Below are 25,375 nucleotides of genomic sequence, written 5' to 3'. Positions count from 1 at the left end.
AAATCTAAACCTAATCTAAAAAATAAAGTTTATTTTAAAAAGAGCTAAGAGGAGTGAAGTTTCTGCAAATATTTATACAAACACATCCCAAGAGAGAGCTGGGTGAATGCAAAGTGGACACTTAATTTACACTAAGATTCTACACATTTCCTTGGGACTCTGGTGAATTTCAGTTTCTTACGCAGCATATACGAGTTCGGTTTGGAAATTGCTTCACTGAACTCTGAGAATGACAGAAGGGAGAGCAAGCGTCTACGGCAAAGGTGATGAGAATGGCCTGGAAGTGGGGCTGGGCAGGAGACTGTGCCTGTGAGGGAGCCGTACACAGTTTTCACTGAGAGCTGAGAAGTGATGTGGGTGGAAAGCGACGTGGAAAATGCCCCTAAGCAAGGCAGGCTGGGAAGGCAGTGTTCACAGGTAGGACGCCTGGCTCCATTCCTGCCTCTAAATGGCCCCAACTCAATGTGCGCTCTTGGTCAAGTCCCCAGGCCTCAGCTTTCTTATCTGTAACATGAGTGTGTTTGGGGGTGGGGCACAGACTGGCTCGGGTCAGCTCTCACAGGTCACCATTTGTGCCAGGCTTCAGGCTGAGCAATCTCACAGCCATCCTTCATGGATTTCATTTCCATCCCCCGTTTTCAGATTAGGAGAACCAAGGCCCACAGAGGCCCCATCAGTGCCCAGAGCGACCAGACCGTCTGCAGCTCAAGCTCCAGGTGGAAGTGTCTGAGCTGGCTGTGCACTCTGTTTCTAAAGCCTATTCTTACCCATCCTGGTGCTATTCTCCCAAAAGGTCTGGCCACTCCTGACATCCCCTGAGCCACACTCTCATGGCCTTAAGGGTATTTGTTGCCCAGTCAAGTCTCAAACCTGGTCTTAAAATACAGCTAAAAATGAGGCATCTGTTTGCTCGGCCTTTGGAGTGGGCACCCCCAAGCTTTGGGAGAGCAGCATCCTGGCTGCTCTGACCAGCTCCTCCCAGCTTCCTGGTGATCCCCAGGATTCCAGCCATCTGGCCCTTTTTGCTGTCTTAACTAAGGTGACAGGCTTCAGATGTTTTTTAAATTAAAGTGGTTTGTTTCTGTTCATCTCTTTTCCAGATGTCACTACCTAGAGGGAATCCGTCTTTATTTACTGGCTCTTTCCTGTGCAGAATCTCTCTCCGGCCGAGAACCCCTGGGAAGGAGGCTGCATGTGGGGGTGACTTGAACCAGGTCCCCTGGAGCTCAGATGGGGTCACAGTGGAGACTGAGGAGGTGGGTTGCCGCCAGGGTTTGCTCTCAGCCATGTGGCACATGTGCTGTTAATGTGAATCGAGTGGGAGGGTCAGCTTGCTCTCAGCAGGACTGGGAGGCTGTGAATTTAAGAGGGTGGATGGGCCGCTGTGTTTGTGTCTGTCTCTGATGTGGCCAGCTGTGTGAGGACAGCATTCGCTTTCCTATTAGACCAGGGATGGGGAAACTTTTTTCTGCCAAGAGCCAGTTGGATATTTATAACATCATTCCTGTGCCATACAAAACTATCAACTTAAAATTTAGCTATGAAGAAAGCTCCTAGATTTACTGAATTTCAAGTCCTGCCTGCAGTTGCCTTGGCAGGGCCGGATGTTCCCCACGCCTGTATTAGACTGACAGCTGCCTTACCAAGCTCTAGCCAGGTCCTGCATGACACCCAGGACAGTCCTGCTTCCCAGTCTCCTGCTTACCCTGTGCCCCAAACCCAGGCCTCCCTCCCTGGGCAGCAGCTACAGCCTCTCCGCCCAGGGGCCCCACTCATGGCAGCTCCTCTGGACACCAGTCTACCCCTGCCGCCCATGCCCCCAGCACGCAGAGCTCCTCCGTGTCCCTGCTAAAGCAGGCAGAGTGCCAGACTGGCACCATCTATTTACGGGCCTGCCAACTCCCTGAGTCACCCAGAGCCACAGCAGGAGTCAAATCCTGCCCACGACGCAGTCCCCAGTGCCCAGTAGAGGCTGGGCCCAGAGTGGGCACTCAATGCTGCTGGTTGCCCAGATGCATGGGTGAGAATGCAGCTGGTGCCCACCTCCTAGGGGCTGGGACACTTGTCTTCCCAGCCTAGTACCCTGCACAAACAGCCACTCCCAGGAACCCCTGGACAAGGTGCTCCTGAGAGCTGTGTCCCTGATGTCCCCTCTCAGCACCTGTAAGCACCTTGTGCTGAAATGAAAGGCCACGGTGTTCCTGAAGTGGACAAAAAGATTTGGTTCCGTGACAGACATTCCGAGGGCACAATCTGTAGGGAGACTGCGTATGTGCTCCTTTGGGGACAGTCCACGGATTTCCCACCCACTCCAGCTCCTTCTCCAGCTGTGAGGGGCTGGGGTTGAGGAGCCAGGGGCCAACAGTGCGGGTGCTCGGCTGGGGTTGGGGCTGGGGGGCCAGGCCTGCCCTTGGGAGCAGCTGCCCAGGGGGCAGGGAACCACAGTGCCTGTGGAGGCCGACAGTGAGGTTCCCCTTCCTTGCTGGCTTGTCCCCTCGGTGCGCTCCCACCCTGCACACCTGGTACCAAATGTCCTGTACAGGGGGCTGTTTCTAAAGAGCAGTGCAGACTTGCTGCAAACCCGCACCTGCTGAACACCGTCGTCCCCTCCCCTAAACTCCTACAGAAGGAGCTACCTGCACAATCACATCCTACAGATTAAGGAAATGGGGGGGGGGGGGGGGCATGATTAGGCTAAAGTTCTAGGGGACGGAGCAGGGGACAGGCCCTCTCCCTGGCCCCCTTGACTGCCCGGCAAGGCCTCACAGGGCCTGTTGCCCTGTCTCTGAGTCTTCACCATGAACCCTGGAGGGCAGAGAGTACTGCTGACCCTTCTTGGAGTGTCTGCGGGTCCTGGGTGGTGGGCGGCCCAGCAGACTCAACAGACAGAATTCAACCCCTGTCAGAAGCTGCTGTGCCAAGATGACTCAAGAACTGAGCTGGTGACTCAGCTGGTTCAGGTTGGAGAGCTGACCGGTTGCCACGGGTCAATGAAAAGAACCTCAGGCTGGGCGCGAGTGACAAAATGCATCTCCCCTGCTCTGGGCCTCTGATTTCGGGGGCCCCTGTGGCTTTGGGCACCACTAGCACCCTGAGCCCTGGACAGAACCCAACATGGCGGCAGTTACTAACCCCTTGCTCCTGGCAGATCTGCGTCAGCCTCTCCAGCTGCTCGTCCTGGATGACCTTGGCCTTCTCGTACTGCTGGATGACCATCTCCATCTCCACCTTCACAGGCAGGACATAAGCTGCAAGACAGAGAAGGCCTTGAGGCTAGGCAGCGCTGGGCTCGGGCAGGGAGGGGATGGGGCCAGCGTTCCACCAGCCGCAGGCTCCAGCCGAGGCACAGTTCCCAGAGGACATGGGGGCAGGGGCCTAACAGCAACCAGAGAGTGTAGCAGGGCGACCTCTGCCCCGTGGTGACTGAGAGATGTCTTCCTCCTTCTCCACAGTGACAGAACCCTTGAGCTGGGACTAAGGACTCTACTTTTCAGTCTGTGTGGCAGCCACTGGACCACATGCTGGACAATGAATCAAGCGCAAGCGTCCTTTGAAGGCGGCTGGGGTTGGTGGGGAACCGCTGGCAGGAATGTGAAATGCACAGCCACCTTGGAAACTACTCTAGCAGTTCTTCAAAATGCTGAATGGTGACCTCATGGCCCAGCACTTCCATTCATAGGCACACCTAACATATGTCTACACAAAAACGTGTACATGCATGTTCACCTAAATGTCTACCAATGATAATAAATAAAGTGTGGCCCATCCATCCAGTGGAGGACTGCTCTGATACAAGCTATAACATGATCACCCTGGACAACATCACGCAAAGTGAAGGAAGCCAGACACAACAGACCACAAATTATGTGATTCCACGTATATGAGAAGTCCAGAGGCAAACTGACAAAGCAGAAAGATTAGTGGTCGCCTGGCCTCAGGGTGAGTGCAGAGTGACTGCAAATGGGTGTGGGGTGGGACCCTTGCTGAGGGATCCTCAGCCCCCTTTGCCTCAGTTTCCCCATCTGTCAAATGGGAGAATGGACTAGATGATCTCCCAGGGCCTCCCAGCTCAGGCCTTCCTTCCGAAGCTGGACCCAACAATATTCCAGTGTGATGGAGAATCTGGATCAGGCACTCCCTGACACCACCAAATCCACCGTGCTCACAGGCGGGACATGGGGTTGAGGACCAGGGAGACGGTGCCTAGCCCAGGTTATGGGAAACCCCAGAGGCTGTCCTTCCCCTCTTGTACCCACTGGGAAAATGCTGTTGGGATGTTCTCATGGCCACAATTTCTGTCATTTGCAACCAAAATTCAGGGCTGGAGTGACCTTGGAGTCTCTATACCATATAAATCTATTCAGCACAGAATATATACACACAGGTATAGTCTACATATACACAGTCTACCTGAGTGATTTTGAAGCTGCTCCAGGAACCTAGAAAGTGCTTACAGATACTTCAGGGGAGAAGGGGGAAGGCAGGAGGTGGCCTGGGGCCCCCCACTCCCCGTCAACCAAAGCAACTCCACTGTCAATCTATTTTCACACTGAGTATTTGCACATAATTTTGCAGAAGGGCTTTGCTACTAAAAAACACAAACAAAACAAAAACCAAACAAACAAGAAAAAAAAGAAACAAAACCAAAATATAAACAGCTTGGGAATCATTTATATGATTTCCATGTCATGAGAAGTGAACCAGCCCATATGCGGTGCTGTGTGCCTAGCTCGGGACCCCACCTTGCTCTCAGGGATGAGGGTCCCAGTCCCCTCCCCACCCATGCCTCCCTCCTCTGGGGGGCACAGTCTGGTCTATCACCACCTTTTGGAAAAAAGGGAGCCACCAGGTCAGGACCCAGCGTGTGGGTGAGGTGGCTCACAGCGGAGGGCAGCACAGGCCATGGGAAGGCAGAATAGGTCTGGGAGTGAGGACCCAGAGATAGGAGTGTGTGTCTCCAGAGCTGATGGAAGCCGGATCCAAAACCCCACCCAGGCCAATAGCTCCCATATAAAATGGCTATTTGCAAGTCAAAAGGCTTGGGGGAACCCAGCTTGTCCTTGGTGGACAGAGAGGTGAAACGGACCCTGCAGGAGCAAAACTTCAACCAGTGACCTGAGCAAAGCAGTGGGAGCCCTCAGGTGGCACTTGGGTTGTGAGGAGCTAGTCTTTTGGATGGCAGGCCTGACTATCAGCTGACAGGTGAAAGAAACAGTCATGTTGATGACTGCGTGACCTCTGAACTCAAGTGTCTGCATGTGCTGTTGGGGCAGCCTGTGAGCGGTTCCTGAACTCAACACCGCATGAGCAGTGACAGGCTTGTCCTCTCCCACCTGAGTCTCCACCTACCACCCCTGATGCTGGCTGGGCAACCCCCCACCCTCATCACACGGTCTCTCTCCTCTCAACTGAGAGCTCTAGTTTCTGGAGATGCCATCTGTCACCCTGCCAGCCCCACTGAGCCCTTCCAGGCCACTCACCATCAAGGACCCTCTTCACCCGCCAGATTCGGAGCAAGATGATGAGGCTGATGGCGTCCCAGGGGCTCCGGGGCCCGTTGGCCACAGTAGACGCCACCATTGGGGCCAAGGACAGGATGATCACAGCCCCATCAAACACCTGGGGGAGGAGCGGATTTCAGTGCCCTGGCCGTTCCAACCAGAGTGCACACCAGGCAAAGCACCTGTATCTGGTCAACTCCTCCTTCTCTCCATCTATAAAAGGCCCCCCACTCCTGGCTGTTTCCCCTGACTCCGCTCAGTGTTTCGGGACCTCCCCCACCAGAGGTGCTACTAAGCATGCTTCCTCCGAGTGACCTCCACCCATCTCCAGCCTCCACTCCCACAACCTGCGGCTGCCCCAAGCAAGCATCTTTTCCCAGAGACTGTCTCAAGAATCTTTGTCCCTTCTCGGGATGGGCCTATAGCCTCAATGGCCCCTCACTTCGACCTGCGTAGCAGGAGCCCAGAGCCTGCCTCTCATCTCTATCCACAGGGAGGCAGGACCAGAACAGAAGGGGCCTAGCCTGTGTGACTCAGACCTGGGCCCTGACCTGCCACCTGCTGTTTCAACCTGGCCTTCCTGAGACCTCCATGGTCAGGCCTCTGTCTGTGCAGCTAAAGAGGCTAAAAATGGGTGGGAAGCAAGGCAGGAGTGGGCAGCAGACACGGCCCGCCTTGGCCAGTGCTGTGCGACAGCCAGGCCTCCCTGCTTCCCCCCATTCACTGCTCAGAGGCAGACCAGGCTCAGAAACCCATTTCAGCTCAGCTCTCCCACCACAGAGCCATTGTAGATGGCACTTCTTGGTTTAAAACACATTTCGAAAGCTTTCCAAAACAATTCAAGAATAAGTTAAATTTTGCAGAACATTATGAGGGCTGTTTAGATGCCCCTTTACGGGGAACTTTCTCAGTGTTCCCTCCCCACCTGCCCCGTGCCGGGGAACCCTACATCCACTGTGGGAAGGAGTCAAATTTTCTCACTGGCTCCCAGACTAGGATGGTGGGGATGGTGACATCTCCCAGCACCCAGGGGGCTGGCTTGGGGGGTAGACGTTGGTTTTTACCTCTATTTTGTTCTCGATGTAATCCCAGATTCCGAGCACCACAATCCGGAGAACAGTCTGAGGAGAGGAAGTGACACAGGAAGTTGGGGTTACTGCCCTGTCCCCAAGGAGGAGGTTTCAGAGCTCAAGTTCTAGCCCAACATGGGAAACTGGCTCCACCACCCTTGGTGCCCTCTCAGACTCTGAGTGCCCATGAGTGTGCCAGCCCTTTGCTCCATGTCCTCAATGCTCCCAGGCCCACAGAATAAATTCCAAAGCCCCAGGAATGATGCTCACACCCAGCCTCCCTCTCCAGGGTCAGCTCCTGCACCTGTCATGCCACCTGCAAATCGGCAAACTTGCAAATTCTTTCTCCTTTTGCCCCGACCTCTTGTGGGGTCAGCCTGCCTGTGACTCCCTCCCCCATCTCTCCTTATGCAGTAACTAAGGTTTCGGCTGGAGACCACACTTCCCAGCCTTCCCCATGCCCAGCAGTGGCCATGCAACCATGTTCTGTGTACAAGTTCTGGGCTGTGCCCCTCAGGAGTCAGACTCTTCCTCCTCTTTTCCTCTCCCCAAACACTAGGCTGTGAGTACGTAGCTTTGGTGCTAACGTGTCTCCCATTAGGGGGCTGGGCAGCAAGATGGGAGCGTGCTGGGTCCCCACCAGCCCCAAGCCACCTTGTTAGCATCATCTGAGCACCCAACCGGTCTTTTCAGGAGAGGCAGAGGAGCCCCGCCTGCTTTTGTGTTGGCTTCTGGTCACAGCAGCTCAGCCTGTGTGCTGACCAGCCAGGCCTCTTCCCTTTCTCTACCTGGTAAAGGCCTTTCTGTCTCTCTGGCCTCGGCTCCAATCTCACCTTCATGAAGCTTTTCCACAGTCCTCAGGCTCAGTGCCTCTTTCCTCAGTGTCCCTACAAGGCCCAGGAACATCACCACCCTCCCACAACACCGATCCCTGGCCCTTCTCACTAGCGGAGCCCCGGTCACTGTGAGCAGCACTAATACCATCGTGCATTCTCAGACCCTCTGGGGAGCAGGGTGAACGGACCTCCATGAGACTGCTATAGTTCCAGGTCCTAGGCATTCATGAGACGTGGATCTCTGTACACCAGTCCCTCTGCTCATACAGGACATGGTGTACAGGGGGCAGGGCTCCTCCGATACTCTGTTACCCCCCCGTTATTCTTGTTACTGCTGCACCCCACCCTATCTTCTACCAGTTCCAAGGTCAGGGGCACCACCATCCTCCCAGCCCCTCAGCTCTCCCTGCTTAGCCCCTGGAAACCCCAGCCCTTGCCCCACTGGTTGTATGTGGAAGCGGGTGGAGTTTGAAGCTGACGTGACTCTGCACAGGGCTTGTCTATTTCAAGTGGCTTGTCTCCAGCAGAGAAAGGAGGAGAATGCTGAATTAACGCCGGGTAATAAATTCTGCAAAGCCAATAAAACCAAAGCAGAGGGACCTCGGGAAGAACCTCAGCAACTGATTAAACATTTTTGTTGGCAGTCACAGACACATGGCATATTTTCCAAGGTTTGCATCAAGGGAACATCTGGCCATGGCCCACATGTTTGTGGGAGGGAAGGGCCATGTGGGCTAGAGTCGACTGTGGCAATGCAGGTGGGGCAATGGGTGCAGAGTTGACAGTGGCAAGCTGACTTGGGCCACTCATCCATTCTGTTAGGAAGAACTAGATTTCCACATAAAACACCCCAGGCCTTCAGTGACCCACCACTGCCCACAGCATGAAGTCCAGTCTTCTCGGCTTTCCTGGGAGACCCTGCCAGCAGCAGCCCCCTGAAATGCAGGCCAGGGTGTCATGATGACAGGCTGGGAATCTCCCAGAAGTGTCACTTACGCCATGTGAAGGCAGAGGGATGTGCTGGGATCATAGCTCTCACACATGTCAGTGCCACTGGGCTCTTTGCCTGCTCCTCACAGGCCACACAAACTACTTGCTCTCCCTCAACGATGTCCTGCTCAGTCCTACCTTCATTGTGACATGGCCCACCCACACCTGGACCACACCTGCTCATCTGCTGGGATTCAGCTCAGGGGCTACCTGCTCCCTGTGAATCTCTCAAACACAGAAGTCATTCCCTGAACTGCGTCTCCCTCATTGCAGCCTCAAGGGCACGCAGAGGGCCTTACACTTGTAAATGTTTACAGGATAAAGCCCAATCTCCCCAGGACAGGAGCTGTCCTAAAGAAGTGGTCACAGGGCCCAGCCTTTACCCACCTCTGAGAAGAACACGGAGAGAATGACCAGACTGATCCAGTGAATGACACCAGCAAAGTGGAATGCGCTAGAAACTGCAACAAACACAATTAACAGGGGCCAGTTTTAGCAGGAAGGACTCAGGTGAAGGGCTTCCCAGCCTGGGAACAACCTCTGGGACCCAGCTGCTTGCGCGAATGCTTAGATCTGGATGAAATCAGGCCAAAGACCAGCAAGTGGTAGCTGAGACAGAGGTGGGGGAGGTGGGTGGGCTGTGAGGCCATCCTTTCCTCTGTCTCCCCTAAAGGCCACCTCTTGGAGTTCTATCCTGCCCTGCAGTCTCGATGGACTCTGTCCTCCTGGAAAGGAGATCTCCTGAGGGGCTTAGGGAAACATTGGGCTTTCGGACCTGTGGGCAGCTTGTCAGGTTTAGATGAGCTGTCAGAAATCTCCACCACAATTCAGTCCCAGAGTGCCAGGCATGTGAGTGGGGGACTGAGGCAAGCTCATTTTAACTTTTCATTCTGTACTGAGTGGTGGAGATGGTAGTGTCAGCCAGGATGTTTCAGAGAAGAGGCTGGAATGAGGACTGGAAGAGGGAACCAGGGGTCAGGGGATGCCAGCCTCCCAAAAGACACAGAGCAAGTGGCTGGGTATGCTACGCTTCTCAGTTGCCCCCCTGGCATTCTACAAGTCAGGGTATCAGCAGCAGAAGCAGTCAGTCACCGACAGCTCCCACCCACTCCCACCGGGCACTAGCTCCAGAAGGCAATTTAAATACAAGAGCCAGGTCAGCCTCCGACCCGTGCAGGGAACAATTTATCAGGTGGAAGGCCCAAAGCAGGATGCAAGGGCCCAGGGCAAGGGCCAGATGGGCTCTGATGGAGACTGTGGGTGGCAGGAGATGCTCCCCGGAGGACAGGCATAAAAAAGATATTGGCGGGACATTCTGGGGCAGTGGGGCCAAAAAGTGCACAGGAATGCTGCTGGGAACACATGCTGCTTCCCTTCTGGGCGACAGCTGGGCGTGGCCAGCACACAGCTCAGAGTCCCCTGGGGGCTGAAGGACAATGTCCAGAGCCATCACAGGGCCAGGCTGGATCCGACAACCTCCTCCAGAGCTCTGAGACTGGGGGATCCTGGAGGTGGCAGAATCCAGGTTTGGAGCGTGGAACTGGGGTGGGAATAAGGCTGCAGTACCAGGCTCTGAGTGGGGGACTTCGGGTTCCCTGGCCTTGGGCCAATATGACCCTTAAAAAACGAGCCAGGAGATGCCATGATTCTTCCGGTCTGGGCCACGTAAAGAGTAGTGGGAACCAAGAGGCTGAGGCCTGTGACTGAAAGGACCTCCAGATGATTCTGAAAACATAAACTCTCTCCCCATTATTTCTCAAATGAATTCCTGTGCCTTTTTTTACGGTTGCTTTAGAAGAGCAATAAATCTCTGATTGTGAGTTTTATGGAATTTAAGATGCCTTTTATGAGCTGCTATTGGATCTCCCACAAAAATCAATCTCCTGGATATTTAATTTTAAGCAACATTCCAGTGTAGGCCAGGCTCTCAGTCCTACTCGGTGCCTGTCACTCCCAAAGCACTGAGCGCCCGGTGCAGCCCACCACAGGGAAAGAAAGACTCCGTTCTGGGCAGACCTCATAAAAAGCAGACGGATGGGTGTGTGGGAGGGAAAGTACACAGCATGGTCTAATTGAAGGCAGGCTGAGTGCAATACCAGTGCTGGTCACCTAAGACCAAAGATTCTTTGACTGGGACCCAGCAAGGCTGTTAGGACAAAAGCTACCCTATACTCCTGTCACCCTCTCTTAGAGTCAGGGCAGCTGGTGGGACTGGGAAGGAACCCTGAATCAGAGGCTCTAGTCAAACAAGTTCAAGACCACAGATGGCTTTGGGGTGGCGAGATCTACAGTCCTGGTTGTAGCCAACAGCAGGAAAGGAACCTCTGGTGGGGGGGAGGCAATAATCTCATCTCTTTTATTTGCACTTGAGTGATCCACCTTCTGAATTGGGGAAATATGGTAACCAGGAGCTGTACAGAACCACTCACTCATGCAAACCCAAGAGTTTCAACGCCCCTCCACCAGGCCACCAAACAGGGGCTGCAGGGCTAGGGGGAGCAAGTGGGCCCTCTACCCTGACAGCCCTGCAGCCACTATGTCTAGAAGGACACAAGAGGCAGCAGACAACCCATTGGCCTCCATGAACCCTGAACCAGAACAAACACAGCAAGGACTATGGTGGGAGGACAGCTGGCCCTGCCAATAATTGGCCTGGTGGCTTGAAGTCCCAGCTCCAGGACTTCTCACCTGAGGAAGTTCTAACTTCTCCAGATCTTAAATCCCCTGTCTATAAAATAGGATGACAGCCTTGTCCATCTCACAGGGCTGCTGCCAGGGTCCATTACTTTCCAAACTGCCCCACTTACGCTGGACAAAAATACAGAGAATCGCACTGTCACTGTGGCTGCTGTTGTTAGTTACAAGGGGATATGCCTCCACACATGGGGCTCTCTTTAAGCTACAGAAAATTCCAACCTGGAAAATTCCAAATGCGAACAATAAAAAAAGTGCATACAGGGGTCCCCAACATTTCTGATCTAATCAGTTCCGGGTGGTGGGATGCCGGGAGGGCACAGGAGCGCCCACATTGGGTCAGGAAGGCAAACTGCTGCTGGGGTGACAGAGAGAAGCTGCCAGGTAACCTCCCTGGTGGAGATCCCATGGGCCATGGGGCCGGGGATCAGGCCAGGGCAGATCACATTGCTGGTTGGGGACCCCTGATGGATGCACATTAATTATTGACATCATACGTATTTGCATATGTATCCCTCTTGCTACTCACACTGGAGAAGCTTTATATCTATTAGAAGTTCCAGAGTCAGGAGAATCACCACCAATATTACACAGGCTACCAGGAAACTGTTGAGACTGGCACTGAGCAAAAATACCTGCCATACGGCTGCTCTCTTCCCACAGCACGGCTTCAGCCAGGTGGACCTGTTGGGATGAGAGCGGAGAGGAGGTGCTGAAGGGGGGAGATCCCAAAGGCCCTGCTCTCAAACCAACCCCCCCCCGCCCCGTTACCCTTCCCACCCTATGCTTCCCGAAGAAACATAATCTTATTAAAAAGGCCACGGAGTAGAATTACAAAGAGGGGTCTCTTCAGGCATTTGATCCGCTCCCATTAGAAACACAAGATGCTGGGGGAAACGGGGTGCCTGTGAAGCAGCCTGGATGCTGAGGTCAGACTCACTAGCTAAGGAGGGGTTAGGAGTCAGGGAGGCCTCACGTCTCTGCCTTCAGCTCCCAGGCCTAAGCACTCTGCTCTTCAACCTCCCCTTTCATAAAACCCCAGCGTTATTTGAAAATTAAATGAGAGAATGTATCTGATCTCTAATGCGTCTTGTAGCCGACGTGAACTGATGAGGTTGATAAAATATTTGATGGCCCAAACACTGGGCCACCACCTGTACTTCTTGTCCAAAGGGAGTAGTCTGATGAAGCCCAGTGCCCACCCCCCCGAGATCCCAAGGGTGTCATTAGGAAGGGGGCTCTGCTATGAGGGGCTCCTGGAGGAGGTGTCTTCCTCACAGACCATCCAGCAAAGCCTAAAGAAGGCCCCAGTTGTGGGACAAAGCTCATGGCTCTTCAAGAAATCTGGCAGGAAATGGGCTTAGCCCACATCTTTCTGGATGTTTTCTAAAATCTCTGGGAATAAAAGGTGCTGTCCTCAGCTCTGGGGGAATGCAAAGAGTAGGGTTCAATCCCAAGCCTTAGGACCCTGGTTGCAGGAAGGATTCCACCAACCCTGGACACCCTGGGGTGAGAGGCAGTGTCCATGACAGAAGGCCATGAGAGGCCACCAGTCAGTGGGGCCAGGTGTGTCTGTCCATGAGGGGCAAGAAGGACTAGGCATGAAGCCTCCAGCTCCAGCTCAGAGGGACAGCCATGCCCCCCTGGACAGGGGCCCAGAGAAGCCTAGGTGCCTGCCCACAGGTACTACCAGCTGTACTGCTTTTGTAGATGAAAGACCCTTGAACTTTAAAATTTTGGCTATCACTACTCAGCTGACCTGCTCTCCTGATCCATCTGTGTGTCTCACATATTCCCCCTCCCTCTTTTCCCACGAGGTGAAATTCCTGCCCTCCTACCTAGGCCCTATTTTAATCTTTCACACCTCTCTCACCCAGCTGCCCCAGCTCAACACTTCCCTCCTGCTTTCAGTTAACTCCTCCAGAGGGCCACAAGCACTGCAGGTCTCAAAGGAGACCCAGCTCCACCCCCACAGGCTCTAAAACCCAGTCCAATGGTCAGTGGCTCCTTAAACTAATGCCAATTCACTGCCACCTGAAGTTTGAGCCAAGCATCTTTACAGTTATTAAAAGGGCAGCTGTGAAGGTCATTTTCCAGGCTGGTATCACGTTGAGCAGCCAATGTATGAGTTTGGGGTGCTGAGGGTTTTCTGAGGCACTACCCTAGGCTGCAGGATCATGGACCCCAAGGCTCTAGCACAGAGCTGAGTGAAAGGAGCCAAATTTTTGGCTGACCTGGTGTTTGAAAATTCCAAACTGATAATAAAATGTCCTCTGAGATTCGGAAGACTCAGATATTCCTAGGAGACGACAGTGTTATAGTGTTTTCTGTTGTTTTTTTGTTAATTCTCACCCCAGGATATTTTTTCCACTGATTTTTTAGAGACAGTGGAAAACATTGATGTGAGACACATCAATTGGTTGCCTCCTGCATGTGCCCAGACTGGGGCTGGAGATCGAACTTGCAACCCAGTTATGTGCCCTTGACCAGGGATCAAACCTGAGACCCTTTGGTGCTTGGACCAATGCTCTAACTACTGAGCCACACCAATCAGGGCTAGGATACTGTTTTAGCAGAAAAACAGAATGTGTCTAGTTTCAAAATATCCCTGAGTGGTTAAATAATAACACAAAGAGCTTAGTGGGGCAACAGGGAAATCAGCATTGGCTCTTCAATTTTTAAAATAAATCCTCATGCATGATTAATGTTGTTTTTCTAATTGATTTTTAGAGAGAGGGGAAGGGGAAAAAAGAAACATAGATGTGAGAGAGAAACATCTATCTGTTGCCTCCCATACACCCCAACCAGGGATCAAATCCACACCTTTTGGTGTACAGGACAATGCTCCAGCCAACTGAGTCACCTGGCCAGGCTGACTCTTCAATTTTTGAAGGTATTTTCCTTCCATCTCTTCAGCATCCAGCCCATCCAAGCCCTGGAGCCTGGTTCTCAGGTGGTGCTAGCCACAGAATGGCCACCAGAGGGCAGGCGTGTCCTAATTTAATATCTTGGTGCAACAGGAGGGGCAGCTCCAGGAGGCCACTTGGGCAGCCAAGGCCGAAATAACAAGGAGCAGATGGCATCTCCTGGCAGGTAGGGAATGTTCCACTGTGAGGTTCCACCAGTTACTCCTGAGGCCGCAGAGAAATCCTGGTCGGGAGGGGAGGTTAGGGGCCTTGACTGCTTCGGCTTTATATTATTAGGAGTCTTGATAAAAGCTTGAAAGAGTAGAATATTAAAATGAACTTTGGCAAATTTCCCACAGATCCTTCATGTGAGGTAAGGCCACAGGAGTGGCTCCAAAAACCCAGGGCAGCTCCAGGCCATGGCTCTGTCAGGCAGCATCCCTAAGCATGGTGCCCAACTAGCCCTTTCTGAGGTGGAGCAGACGTGGTGCCTGGATGGCAGGGTTGCGTTTGCTCCGGTGGGGCCTGGACTCCCCACACTGCGCAGTGCTGCCGGACATGGCTGCTATGGCTGCCAGGCCAGTGAGGCAGGAGGATGAGCGATGTGGAGAGAGAGCAGTAGCTAGGGGGACTGTGGAGAACCTCAAGTCGATCTCAAAAGTGCTCACAGGCAGTACAATCACAAGTCCCCAGGGGGCCACAGCAAAGCTTACTGCCCTGTAGGCAGCCAGGCCAGATGGCTCTGTCAGCCCTGCACTGATATGTTCACCTGTCAAGACCCCAAAGAAAGGAACGGAGGGAGGGGCCATACTGAGTCAGAGCTGTCTGGCCACAGGTGTGGAATGAAGTCTAGAGCACCAGCTCCCCACTGCCTGGAGCTGACCATGGGTGGTACTGCTGGGCGAGAGGCTCAGAACCCTTCTGGGTTGCAAAGCTTTCCCACAAGGGATGAAAACTATAGTCATGTATCCTCCCCAAAAATGCACAAAACCACAACACTGTGTATAACGTTCCAAGGAGTTATGGCTCCGAAAACCCTGAACCTCACTGAGAGGTCATCTGAGCACACCTGGACCCAGGTTCAAACCCTGGGATATGAATCTGAGACCCTCCCGTCCCCAAGATTCTCCACTGCTGTGATGCTGACATGGGGCCTGGACATCACAGACTTGGTGGTTTCAACTGTGAGCAGAATATCTCGCATCCCCACTTTACTTTTCTTTGTTGTATTTATTCTGGATGATTAAAATATTGTGAGAGAGAGCCATGATGCTGACTCAAATCCAGCCTCCGGCACTGACCTGGGCTTTACTTCTACTGATTTCACAAACGCTTACTTGTAAGGTGCTTACAATGGACCAGGAGCTGTTCTGAGCACTTTACAAAGGTTAACTAACCTAGTTGTTTGAAGAGACAGTTCCTTCAACTTTTCTTTCTGTTGACAAACATCCTGGGGAACAGTCAGACTTTTCCATTTGTTTAGGTTTTGGTGGCAACTGATGTCTCCAAATTGTAGCCCCAGGGACTGAACTCTGAGCACAATCTCTGAGTCTGTTTCCTATCCCCAAGTGGGAGTAAGTATCATCTACTTTTGCAGGGTTGTTGTTCTAAAGTATTAAAAATAAAGTATGTAAACCCCATAACACAATGCTTACTTAGCAGCTACCTTATGTATCTACTGTGAGGACTACCATATGTATCTACTGTTAGGTACAAGGGCCTCAGAAAAGCGATTAATTATCTAAATATGGGAAATGTCAACATTCCCTCCATCCACATACAGTTATTACGTGCCCACGAAATGCCAGGAGCTGTGTTGGATGTTGAGCACCTGAGGGTGGCAAGGCATTCCCCTCATGGAGCCTGCGGCCTTGCAAGTGGGTTCTGACTGTACAATGAGCTCCTGGTCCTAGCCCACTCGTGAAAAGCAAAACTAATAAAGGGAGGGAGAAACCAGGAGGGGGAAATGAGCTCGCATGTGTAGAACTTCTCCAGACAGACAAATATCCACCCGTAAGAACCATCAAACCAGCGCCCATAGGGTCACCCTGAGCCGAGTGTCTGCAATGGGTGGTGGGGCTTCATCCTCCCGGGGAGAACTGTACCCACAGCAAAAGTCCTATTGAGCATTGTCTTTGCTCCCATATCCAAGTCCAGGAGGCAAGCCACAGCAGCACACACAAACCAGAAATTCAGGCAGCAACACGCTTGGCCCAGGAGAACTCTCAGGCTGGAGGTGAGAGGTGACTCTCCCAGCCCTTTGGGGGAACTGAAGAAATTGAAGTTTCTATACAAGCAGCCTAAGTTCTGCAATTAGAGCTAAAGGTCAGCTCTGTGGCCTGGGGGGCAGGGAAGGAGGAGGGAGCAGCAAAGCCTTATGCTGTTGGGGTCATGGGAGCCTGACATTTGCTTGTCCCAGAATCTCAGGTTTCTGGCATCCTCAGAAATGCCAGCTGGTGACGTGCTCAGGCCAGGAGGTAGAAGCTGTAACCCCCCTTAGCAAGTCACAAAACCCCTCTGGGGGGCACAATCACTGACACAAACCATGGACTGGCTGCTCTACGGCGGGGGTGGGAGGTGGGTTAGGGCGTTGGCCACACTTCTCTAAAGGGGTGCCTTGGGTTCAAGCCTGACTCAAGAGAGGGGTGGGTGCTGCTGGACCAAGTGGCCATGAGACACCCTCCCCCATCTTGAGAGTCCTCAGTATTGGGAACTGGCCACCAGTCTGAGTCTCCCTTATGCCATGCTACATGGGCAGGGCTGCCTAGATGACGTCAGCTTCCTCACCAGGTGGGAGCCAGGGGCTAGTTTTCAGACACACCCCACTTCTTTGTTCAGCTCTCTCTGTTCTCAGCTGTAGTTTGGCAAATCCTGTTTGGGCAAAGTCCAGCTCCAAGGTGCTTCCACAGATGACTGAGGACCCTAAACCCCATGACTTCAGCTCTACATATAGGAAGTGTCAACATTCACTCCATTTCCACTCACTTAGGGGACCTGACCTTGGGTTCAAATTGCTCTCCCTCCTGCAGGCAGCATCCTCACCCCAGCACCCCATGGAGTGGTCAAAGGGGCTCTACTGCCACCTAGTGGTGTCTTAGGGTTGTACATCCTGGACGTGAGAGGAGGTGGGGTCCGGAGGGGATAACGCATCTGTGAATTTACTGTCTTCTTAATCAATGAAAAATCTTTGCAGTTCTTGGACTATGGGAAAGAGACTAACCTGTGCTTACAAGGAAAAAAAATGTGATCTAAATGAAACCTTTATTCACTCTGAGGTATCAAGAACGCTCCTGGAAGCCTAAGTCTACTAAAAATATACAGAATGCAGGTCACAGGGTCAGCCTGGAATCCAGGGTAGCTAGCATGCCAAAGGGGCTGTGTTCACTACAGATCAATCTCTTTGACATCGAGAAAATGGATTAATAAAGCTCATTTTTAACTTTTTTCTCCTTTGGGGAAACTGATGCAAAGATTTCATAAGACATGAACTTTCGAACTTTACACTTGCAAGGTCATGGCAGGGACAAACCTGCCTTTTAATCCTGAACCACAAAAGGCTTTTTCTTCTTCTAAAAAGATGCTAAGATTGCACTGATTGAAGTCGGCAGTTTCTGAGGCAAATCGGATTTCTTTCTTTTAAGATGACTTTGTGGAGGGGTGTGGAATTAGCTCAGAGGTGGGCCAGCCATGGCTTTGAGTTCTGGTCCAGAGCCTGCTCCTTCCCTGTGGTTCTTCCTCGACTCCACATAGGCCTGGGGGCCAGTCCCTAGCTTTCCCCAAATGGACTGGCTTCCTTTCTCTTCCAATCCTCATCTTAACACGGCCTCACCACTCACCTACTCATTTATTCAAGCCATTCATTCATCAATACCTCCTCCGTTCTAGCCTCACAGGAGCTGATCCCTGTCCTAAGGGAGCCCCTGGGCCAGTACTGGAGACAGGCTGGGGAAAAGACCAGAGAGCCCAGTGTCACAAAGGCCATGGCAGAGGCAGGCCCCAGGCTGGGTGGGGTGGGGACAGAGGACTGTCTGGAGGAGTTGGTCCTTGAGCAAGACAGTATGGGGAGCTTGGTAGGTCCCTCCACTCCTTCCCCTTCACCTCCAGCCTTTGTTTGTTGGCAACACTAAAATTACTTTAGTCTTTATTTAAAAATGTTGCTATATTGGGCCTGTCTTTTTCCAGCCTGACATCTCATAACCACCCCTGTGCCCCACTGTGTCTTCTTCCTTTGGCTGGGAAGTTCAAGGGAATGTCCAACGACATCATCCCCCAGTGACAGCCCTTCTGTCTACTCAGCTTCCCTCCAGGCTTCTCCTGACCTCCCTGGTTAGACCTTTCAGAACCCCAAAATATAAATAATACAAAAGGCTGGATGTCTTTCACTCCTTACTTTACTTTTATATTTTGACAAAGACTATTGTACCTACTCTCTAAGACCCACTGGAGCTCTCTCTCTCTAGGGGGCCACAGAGCTGCCACCGGTCCCTGGCTTTGCCCTGCCTTCCTCACCTCTCCCATGGCTGTGAGGCTCCCTAAGGCAGAATCTGGCCTTCTATGAATCTTCACTTGGGTGACCTCTCGTCCAGCCCAGACCCTGCAAACCAACCAGGCTAAGAGAAGGAAGAACTTCCAGTCTGTGCCATGAGTTAGGCTCCTGCAAACCGAGTGACCCTCCTCTAAAGGTAGATGGCGGCGTCACTGAGAAGCAGTCCTGTGCCTCGGTTTCCCACTGTCAAATGGGGTGATGTCCAAAACCAAAGAATGAGGACCAGGCAAAGAGAGCTCTGGTTATGTAAAAACAAAAAGCCGGGACAGTGAACACAAGTCAAACTGCATCAGAATGAGAGAATCATGTCGACTGAGACGTGTTCCAGATCTTTCCCAAATTGAAGGCTCAAAAGGCAGCAGGGAAGATCTAGTTCTGGATCGAAGACTATGCATGGAGACTTGGCTCTCTTAGGGGACAATGCAAACATCCAAGCCCATATATAACACTTCCCTTAGCGTGAAAAGGTCTGTTTGACAAGACTTCCACTGAAGCCTTTTGGAGCCCTACAAGAACTGTACATACTGTTGTTTTGTACTGCTTCAGAAAGGGCCAGGTGGGAAATTTTGGGAACACCCCAGGAGATTCAGCAAGAGCCAAGCAGCCTTGTGAGGAGAGCCTCCCTCCCCCCCCCCCACGCAGTGTGCTTTTGTTTTGCTTTCCTTTCCCCTGGCTTCTGTCCTGGGCCTGCTCTTCCTTCCTCCAGGAAGCCCTCTGGCTGCCAAGTGAGCCCCACAGAGAGCACCTGCAGCGAGGCAAATCCCTTCACCCACTGCTTCCTACCACCCACCAGGAGCAGCTTTCCAGGGCACACCTGGACACCCAAATCAAGTCAAGAGCCTCTCTGCCCTGCGGACCCCTCATTTGTATTCTCCCTGATAGAAGAAACTCTGCAGAGGCCCAATTCAGAAGCAAATGCAATGGTAAGGCTGGGCCTGTCTGCCTTCTTCCATTCTGCTAGGGTGTGGCTTCCACGGTGCAGGACGCCCACAGGCTACAGATGTGGATCTTGCCCCAACCATCATCCTTCAAGGCCTTCTAGATGGGAGAAACCTGGACGGCCAGAGGCATTATGAGGCTGCACTACTGCTTTAGACCACCAGAGTGCAGCGACATCATGACCTGGTACTCTGGGAAGGACCCACCAGCTACATAATTTGCGGAGCCCAGAAAAAATGCATGGCACCTCATCAAAAAATTATTCAAAATTTCCAGGTGGCAGCAGCACAGCATCAAACCCAGCAACTGCACAGGCCACACAGACATGAAGCCAGCCCTGGCTTAGAGGTCTCAGGAACTCCAGTCCAGCCTTCAAGCTGGTGGACACCTACCTGGGTGCTGACAGTGCTCAGGGTGGCCCACCACTGCCAGGCATCCCTAACTCTCTCTCACCTGCTTGCCTCTCCTTTTTTCCCGAATATCCTGCTGAATCTATGCACAACACTTGGAGAAAATTATATTTTCAGAGAAAGCCACTGGGTCACATTTTCGCAGGTGTATGGTTTCACAATTGTTGGACAATTTATCTCGGGAAAGGGGGAGCCCCCTTGGAAAACAAGCATAAGGGATCCAAGCTCTGAACATTTAACTCTAGTCAACACTTCTCATTAACTTCTAAAATAACCCAGCAACCCTTCATTTTTATACTCAAAGCAGCCAGCGTGTTCCAAAATATTTACAGGTCCCTGAGAAAGAAGAGTGGCCCAGAAGTGGCTCCAAAGTTTCTAGTCAATGTTTAAATTTCTGTGTCTTGGAACAGCAAGGTGGGCTGGGGAAAGTCTGACCTGCCGTGTGACCCTAGCACTGTGCCTGCCCTCCTCTGGTCTTCAAACCTGTGCATCTCCTCTGCCCCATCCAGTTCTAACACTACCATTCACCTTCAGAAAGTACATTTGCAAGACAGAGTAGGTAACGAGATATTAACTGGGAACAAAGGCGTCCAATCTGATTGACAAGCTAAGGAGGAGGAGATAGGGGCCACACCTTTGAAACAGGGACCAGAACTTCTTAAGTGTCCTTACTGAAAAGTGGGCAGCAAACTTCCCAAATCACTGCTGCTAAATCCTCAAACATACTCGGCAAGTTACCACATGCAGAGCGCTTCCCCCTCGCCCCCTTTCCAGACCAAGGGGAGTACAGTCCAAGTCCATTCCTTATGGGCTCTGTGACCTTGGGTGGGTCCCTGATCCCTGTGGGTCTCCAGATTCCCACTGTGCAGAGGGGGGTTGGGTGAGCCCTTATGGAGCTCATCAGTCCTTAAATTTTATGATTCACTGACTTGCAAGCCAATGCTATGTAAGAGGCTGTGTCTAGCAACGGCTGGTAATTTCTAAGCCCAAAGCCTTTTTCTGAGGAAACAGTGTCCGAAGACAAAGGGGCCTGGGTGGGGGTGGCCTGATGGGAACATCCGGTCTCTCCCTACTCAGCATATCTAACCTCTGTGTCCCTCCTGGGAGGGGATCACAGAAACCCAGGGAGTTATGCCAGAGACAGTCCCTGCACCTACCCTTCTCTTTGGTAATCTTCATCCAGATTTGACAGGAGCTGCGAGCCTGCTGTGGAGAGGTCGACTGCGGCCAGGGGCAAGTCCCGATAGGCAAAGTTCACCAGCTGCCCAGGAGCAATGCTCTTGGTTTCCTCCTCTACTTGTTGGGAGATGATCTCAACTTCAGAAATTCCTCCTCCTGTGGCAGGCCTGAGTTGTGGAGGAAGGCAACAGGGCAGTCATCCCTCACGAGCAAATCACTATGCCCTCCCCAAGAAAAAGAGGGACGATGCATCAGAATGACAAGTCCCTACACCTGGGTGGGGAGCTCTGAATTCTAAAGTTCCTCTTTTCCAACCACCACTGAAATCTAACCAATAATACTCAGTGACAGTTATCCAGGAAGTTTAGCCCTAAACCCACCTACTTCTCTTTTGCTTGAATTATCCAGATAATTGAGGAAAAAGTGGAAATTTTATTTGAGCACCACAAGTTAGCTGCCTAAACTACCTGAATTCACCAAGTAATTTCCGATACCCAATTCTCTTTTGTAGGCCTGTTTTAACCTCCGTTTTGCTCCCAGTCGAGCACAGGCAAGAGTGCTCATGGCTGTGTGACATTTACAAAATGACTCAAGGTCCTCAGACAGAACAGCCACAGGATGGGAGGCCTCTGTGTTTCTCAATAATTGAAATAACAGTGTGGATGTTTACGGGGGTATCCCAGCTCCTCCAGATGTTGTCAAAAAAGTAGGTGCTGGGTTGAATTTATTCTTTCCTTTTGAACTAAGGAAACTATAAATTATGAATTCAATACATAGAGTTTTCTGACAGATGGGGTATTCCTGGGTGGCTGGATAAGTTACTGAGGTTAACAATATTCGGCTCTGAGAAGCATGGAATAAGCTACTTCTGCCTTCCTGACTTTCCTGCCCTTTGTTCCCTCCTGCCAGTGGTCACAGTGGCCCAGCTCTATTTCAGGTCACACGTGCATCTCAGCAGGAGATGAAGCCTCCTCTGGGGGGAGTTAAGGTCCCACAGGTCACAGACTGACTATTGAGAGTACACCTGGATCTTGGATAAGAACTGGATGGTGGACAACATGTATTAATAGCTCCATTCTTCACCCTCCCTTTGCCATGTGACTCTGCAGCTCCTCCCATCAAATGAAGAGAACATTTCCAAATCCTTGGGTCTGCGTTCAGTCATGTGACTCATTTTGGTTAATGGGATATTAATTAGCAGCCATGACACAAGCAGAGGCACAAAAAGGCACTTGTGAATTTCTGTTATGCTGCTGTCCCTGAGATATCCCCATTAGAAGGTGAGCAGCCCAGCTCAGGGGGGATTAGGGACACACGGAGCAGAGTCCACTCTCACCTAGATCAGCTGACAGCCAGGACTGGTAGAGCTGTCTAGCTGGCTACCCCAGACATGAAGGAATGAGCACGTACTGCTGTATTCTACTGAGGTTCTGTAGTTGCCTGTCACATGGCCCTGCTGTGCAACAGCAGGTTCATGCTCCAGGTGACAGCAGCCAGCCCCTAGCTGGACAGGCCAGGGCAGAGCAGTGAAAAAGAAGGAGTGCTATTCTCACCTTGGTATTTCTGCCAGTAAGCTGCAACCACAAAACAACTGACCACTTCGCTAGTGCTTGGTAACATTAGGTCCACGTCTCATCTCAGGTTTGTGAACCATTCTCCCTGAAGCCTGCTTTCAGAAACCCGGTAATGATTTCTAACTTTCCTTGCAATTCCTGTTTATTAATTCACCTTAAGCACTTCCTAATCTTGCCTTGAGGTTTGCTTTTGAAAGGCTTCCCCCTTGCCTGTGGCCTCCTGCTAAAATGTGTAGTGGTTGCCTGCATTGGAAGACCCTTGTCTCCTGGGAGACTGATAACAGGGTGATTTTTTTGTTGTTTGCTTTTTGTTTTCTTTTAGCAAGAGAAAACACCGAATTTAACAATACATATGTAGTGAACCCCACACACCTGAGAGGGTCAAGCAACCGTTTTGGACTGCAGAATTCCTCTGCTTTTTTGAATTAAAAAAATGAGATGACTTCAGTGAGGCAACTCAGAGAAAAAGCAGATTTTAGCAAGTCATTTTAATGTATGGCTCAAGGACAAAACCACGTGGAACTCCTCCATCACTACAGGGCTGGGGAAGGAGCTACTGTTTACCCACAGTTCTGACTCTGAGTTCCAACTCAGCACCCCCAGGGAGCAGATCCCAGGGCTACTTACTGTGGGTTGCTCATGTTGAGAGACGCAGCCAGAGCCATGGACTTTCTTGGTGTCTAGTGGGGCTCAGCTGTCTTGACGCCTGTCATCAGCATTTCCGAGTGTGAGTTCCACCAGGCGTACACATATGGTACCCTGAAAACAAATAATTGAATAGGAATTTATTACACTCAGATGCCAGACCAAGATCATCCTAAGAGGAAGGAGGATTTCCTCAGTACTTTCCTCCGTGGAGCACTTTTCCTCACGTTAATGCTGACCAGATTCCTATGATTATCTCCTGGGGGACAATAGGCAGAATTTCTCTCTGAGAGAGGAAAAAACAGGTTCAGAGTGGCAAAGTGACTTTTCTGTGTCACATATAGATGGTGGAAGAGCCAGGCTGGATGGACCCCAGGCTTTCTGACTTGTAATCCGCAAGCTCTTTCTATTACACATGCCTAAGAAAGCCAGGGTAATTTTATATTTCAGCTTTAGGAATCTCACGTACAAGGGCTGTCTCAAAAATTGCCTGGTCGGGCGTGGCTCAGCGGTTGCGCGTCGGCCTGGGATCCAGGCGATCAGGGTTCGATTCTCGGTCAGGGCACGTGCCCAGGTTGTGGGCTCGATCAATGACTCTCTCATCATTGATGTTTCTATCTCTCTCTCCCTCTCCTCTCCTTTCTCTGAAATCAATAAAGATATGTTTAAAAAAAAAAAAAAATCTCATATATTTTTCCTCTCCTCCTCCTTGGGATGGGTCTCTCAGTGAGGACCCAGTCACTAGGCTCCTCACCTTTATTCCCAGCGATCAGCTTTGCTTGCTCTTAAACTGTATATAAATGGAATCATACTGTGTGGAGTATGTGTCTGGATTCTTTAGTTTGACATAATGTCTTTGAGTTTCATCTAGGCGTCTGCATTAATCAGTACTTTGCTCCTTTACGTGGCTGAAGAGCACCAGATTATATGGAAATACCACAGTTTATTTTTTCATTCACTTCTTGTGGAAAATTGAATTGTTTCCAGTTTGGGCTCTTATGAAAAAGCTGTCATGAACATTTCTGTGTAAGTCTGTTTTGGATGTACATTTTCAATTTTAGGTAAATATCTGAGAGTAGAACTGCCAGTTCACAGGATAGGTGTATGTTTAACTTTATAAGATACTCCCCAATAGCTTTTCAGAGTGGCTACGCTGTATTATAATTCTACCAGTCACGTGTGAGAGTTCCAGTCACCAAAAGAAGTCTTTTTAAAATGCAAATCTGTCATACTGTTTCCTACTTAAAACCCATCTATGGCTCTTTCCAGACATGCGCAAATTCCACAGGAAGTGGGCAGAGCCCTCCATTACCTGTGTCCCAACTTCCAGCCCCTCTCCACTCCCTCCCTTCATTCCAGCCACACCAACCTTACTTGCCTTTTCTTTCACAGCCCTTCCCTCCACCCGAATCCCATTTTCTCCCTCATTTGCATAGCAAATGCCTACTCATCTTTTTGGAGGTGTTTGCTGATGACTTCACACCTGCACCCACACCCTTATGAGCTAACTGCTGGATTCTGTGCCCTCCTAATACACTCGGTATAACTCCATTATCATACTCTGCTCCAACCATTAGAGCATATAAGGTTTTCTTCTAACTGACCAGCTCCTGCAAGACACTCTCTCCCTCCCTTCCTCCCACCAGAGAGGTCCGATACTGGGACTATGCACAGAATAATGAGTGAAAACTGTCACAGCCCCTGCCACGACGGAGCTTAGGGCAGAGTGGAAAGACAGTCAACTAATTAGACCCATAAATGCAGAATTAGAAACTGAGTCAGTGTTCTAAACAAAGGGACTGATGAATCTACCAGGATGTAAAAGAGGACTCTGTCCCAAATGGGGAGAGAAGGGGGCATGAAGGTTTCCCCGAGGAAATGATGCTTGACCTGGGATGTGAAGGAGACAGAGGAAGTAACTAGGTAAAGCACGTTTCCTCCATATAATGGGAGAGAACTTGGGGCTGTTGACAACAGTGAAATGAAGCTGGTGAGTCGAGATCAGAGACCAACGGGCGCCGTGTGAGAGACAAGGGTTGGGCAATGGCCAGATCAGAACCTGCTAAGGATATGGCCACTATCTTG

At 51.3% G+C, this 25,375-nt stretch overlaps 1 protein-coding gene across 1 annotated transcript in view; it reads right to left on the bottom strand.

The window, feature by feature from the left end:
- The window catches only part of TMEM266 (transmembrane protein 266), a 50,407-nt gene that overhangs the window by 11,943 nt on the left and 13,089 nt on the right, over positions 1-25,375 (bottom strand). The window contains 7 exon segments of the mRNA XM_087829215.1: positions 3,133-3,248; positions 5,481-5,619; positions 6,566-6,622; positions 8,785-8,858; positions 11,621-11,775; positions 21,050-21,238; positions 23,273-23,404. Of these exon segments, the coding sequence (XP_087685341.1) occupies positions 3,133-3,248; positions 5,481-5,619; positions 6,566-6,622; positions 8,785-8,858; positions 11,621-11,775; positions 21,050-21,238; positions 23,273-23,310 (768 nt within the window). The 5' untranslated portion in view covers positions 23,311-23,404.

The sequence above is a fragment of the Miniopterus natalensis genome, chromosome 22 (assembly GCF_054644295.1).
Source record: "Miniopterus natalensis isolate mMinNat1 chromosome 22, mMinNat1.hap1, whole genome shotgun sequence".
NCBI lineage: Eukaryota > Metazoa > Chordata > Mammalia > Chiroptera > Miniopteridae > Miniopterus > Miniopterus natalensis.
The sequence above is the reverse complement of the archived record's forward strand: the minus strand, read 5'-3'. Positions and strand labels throughout refer to the sequence as shown.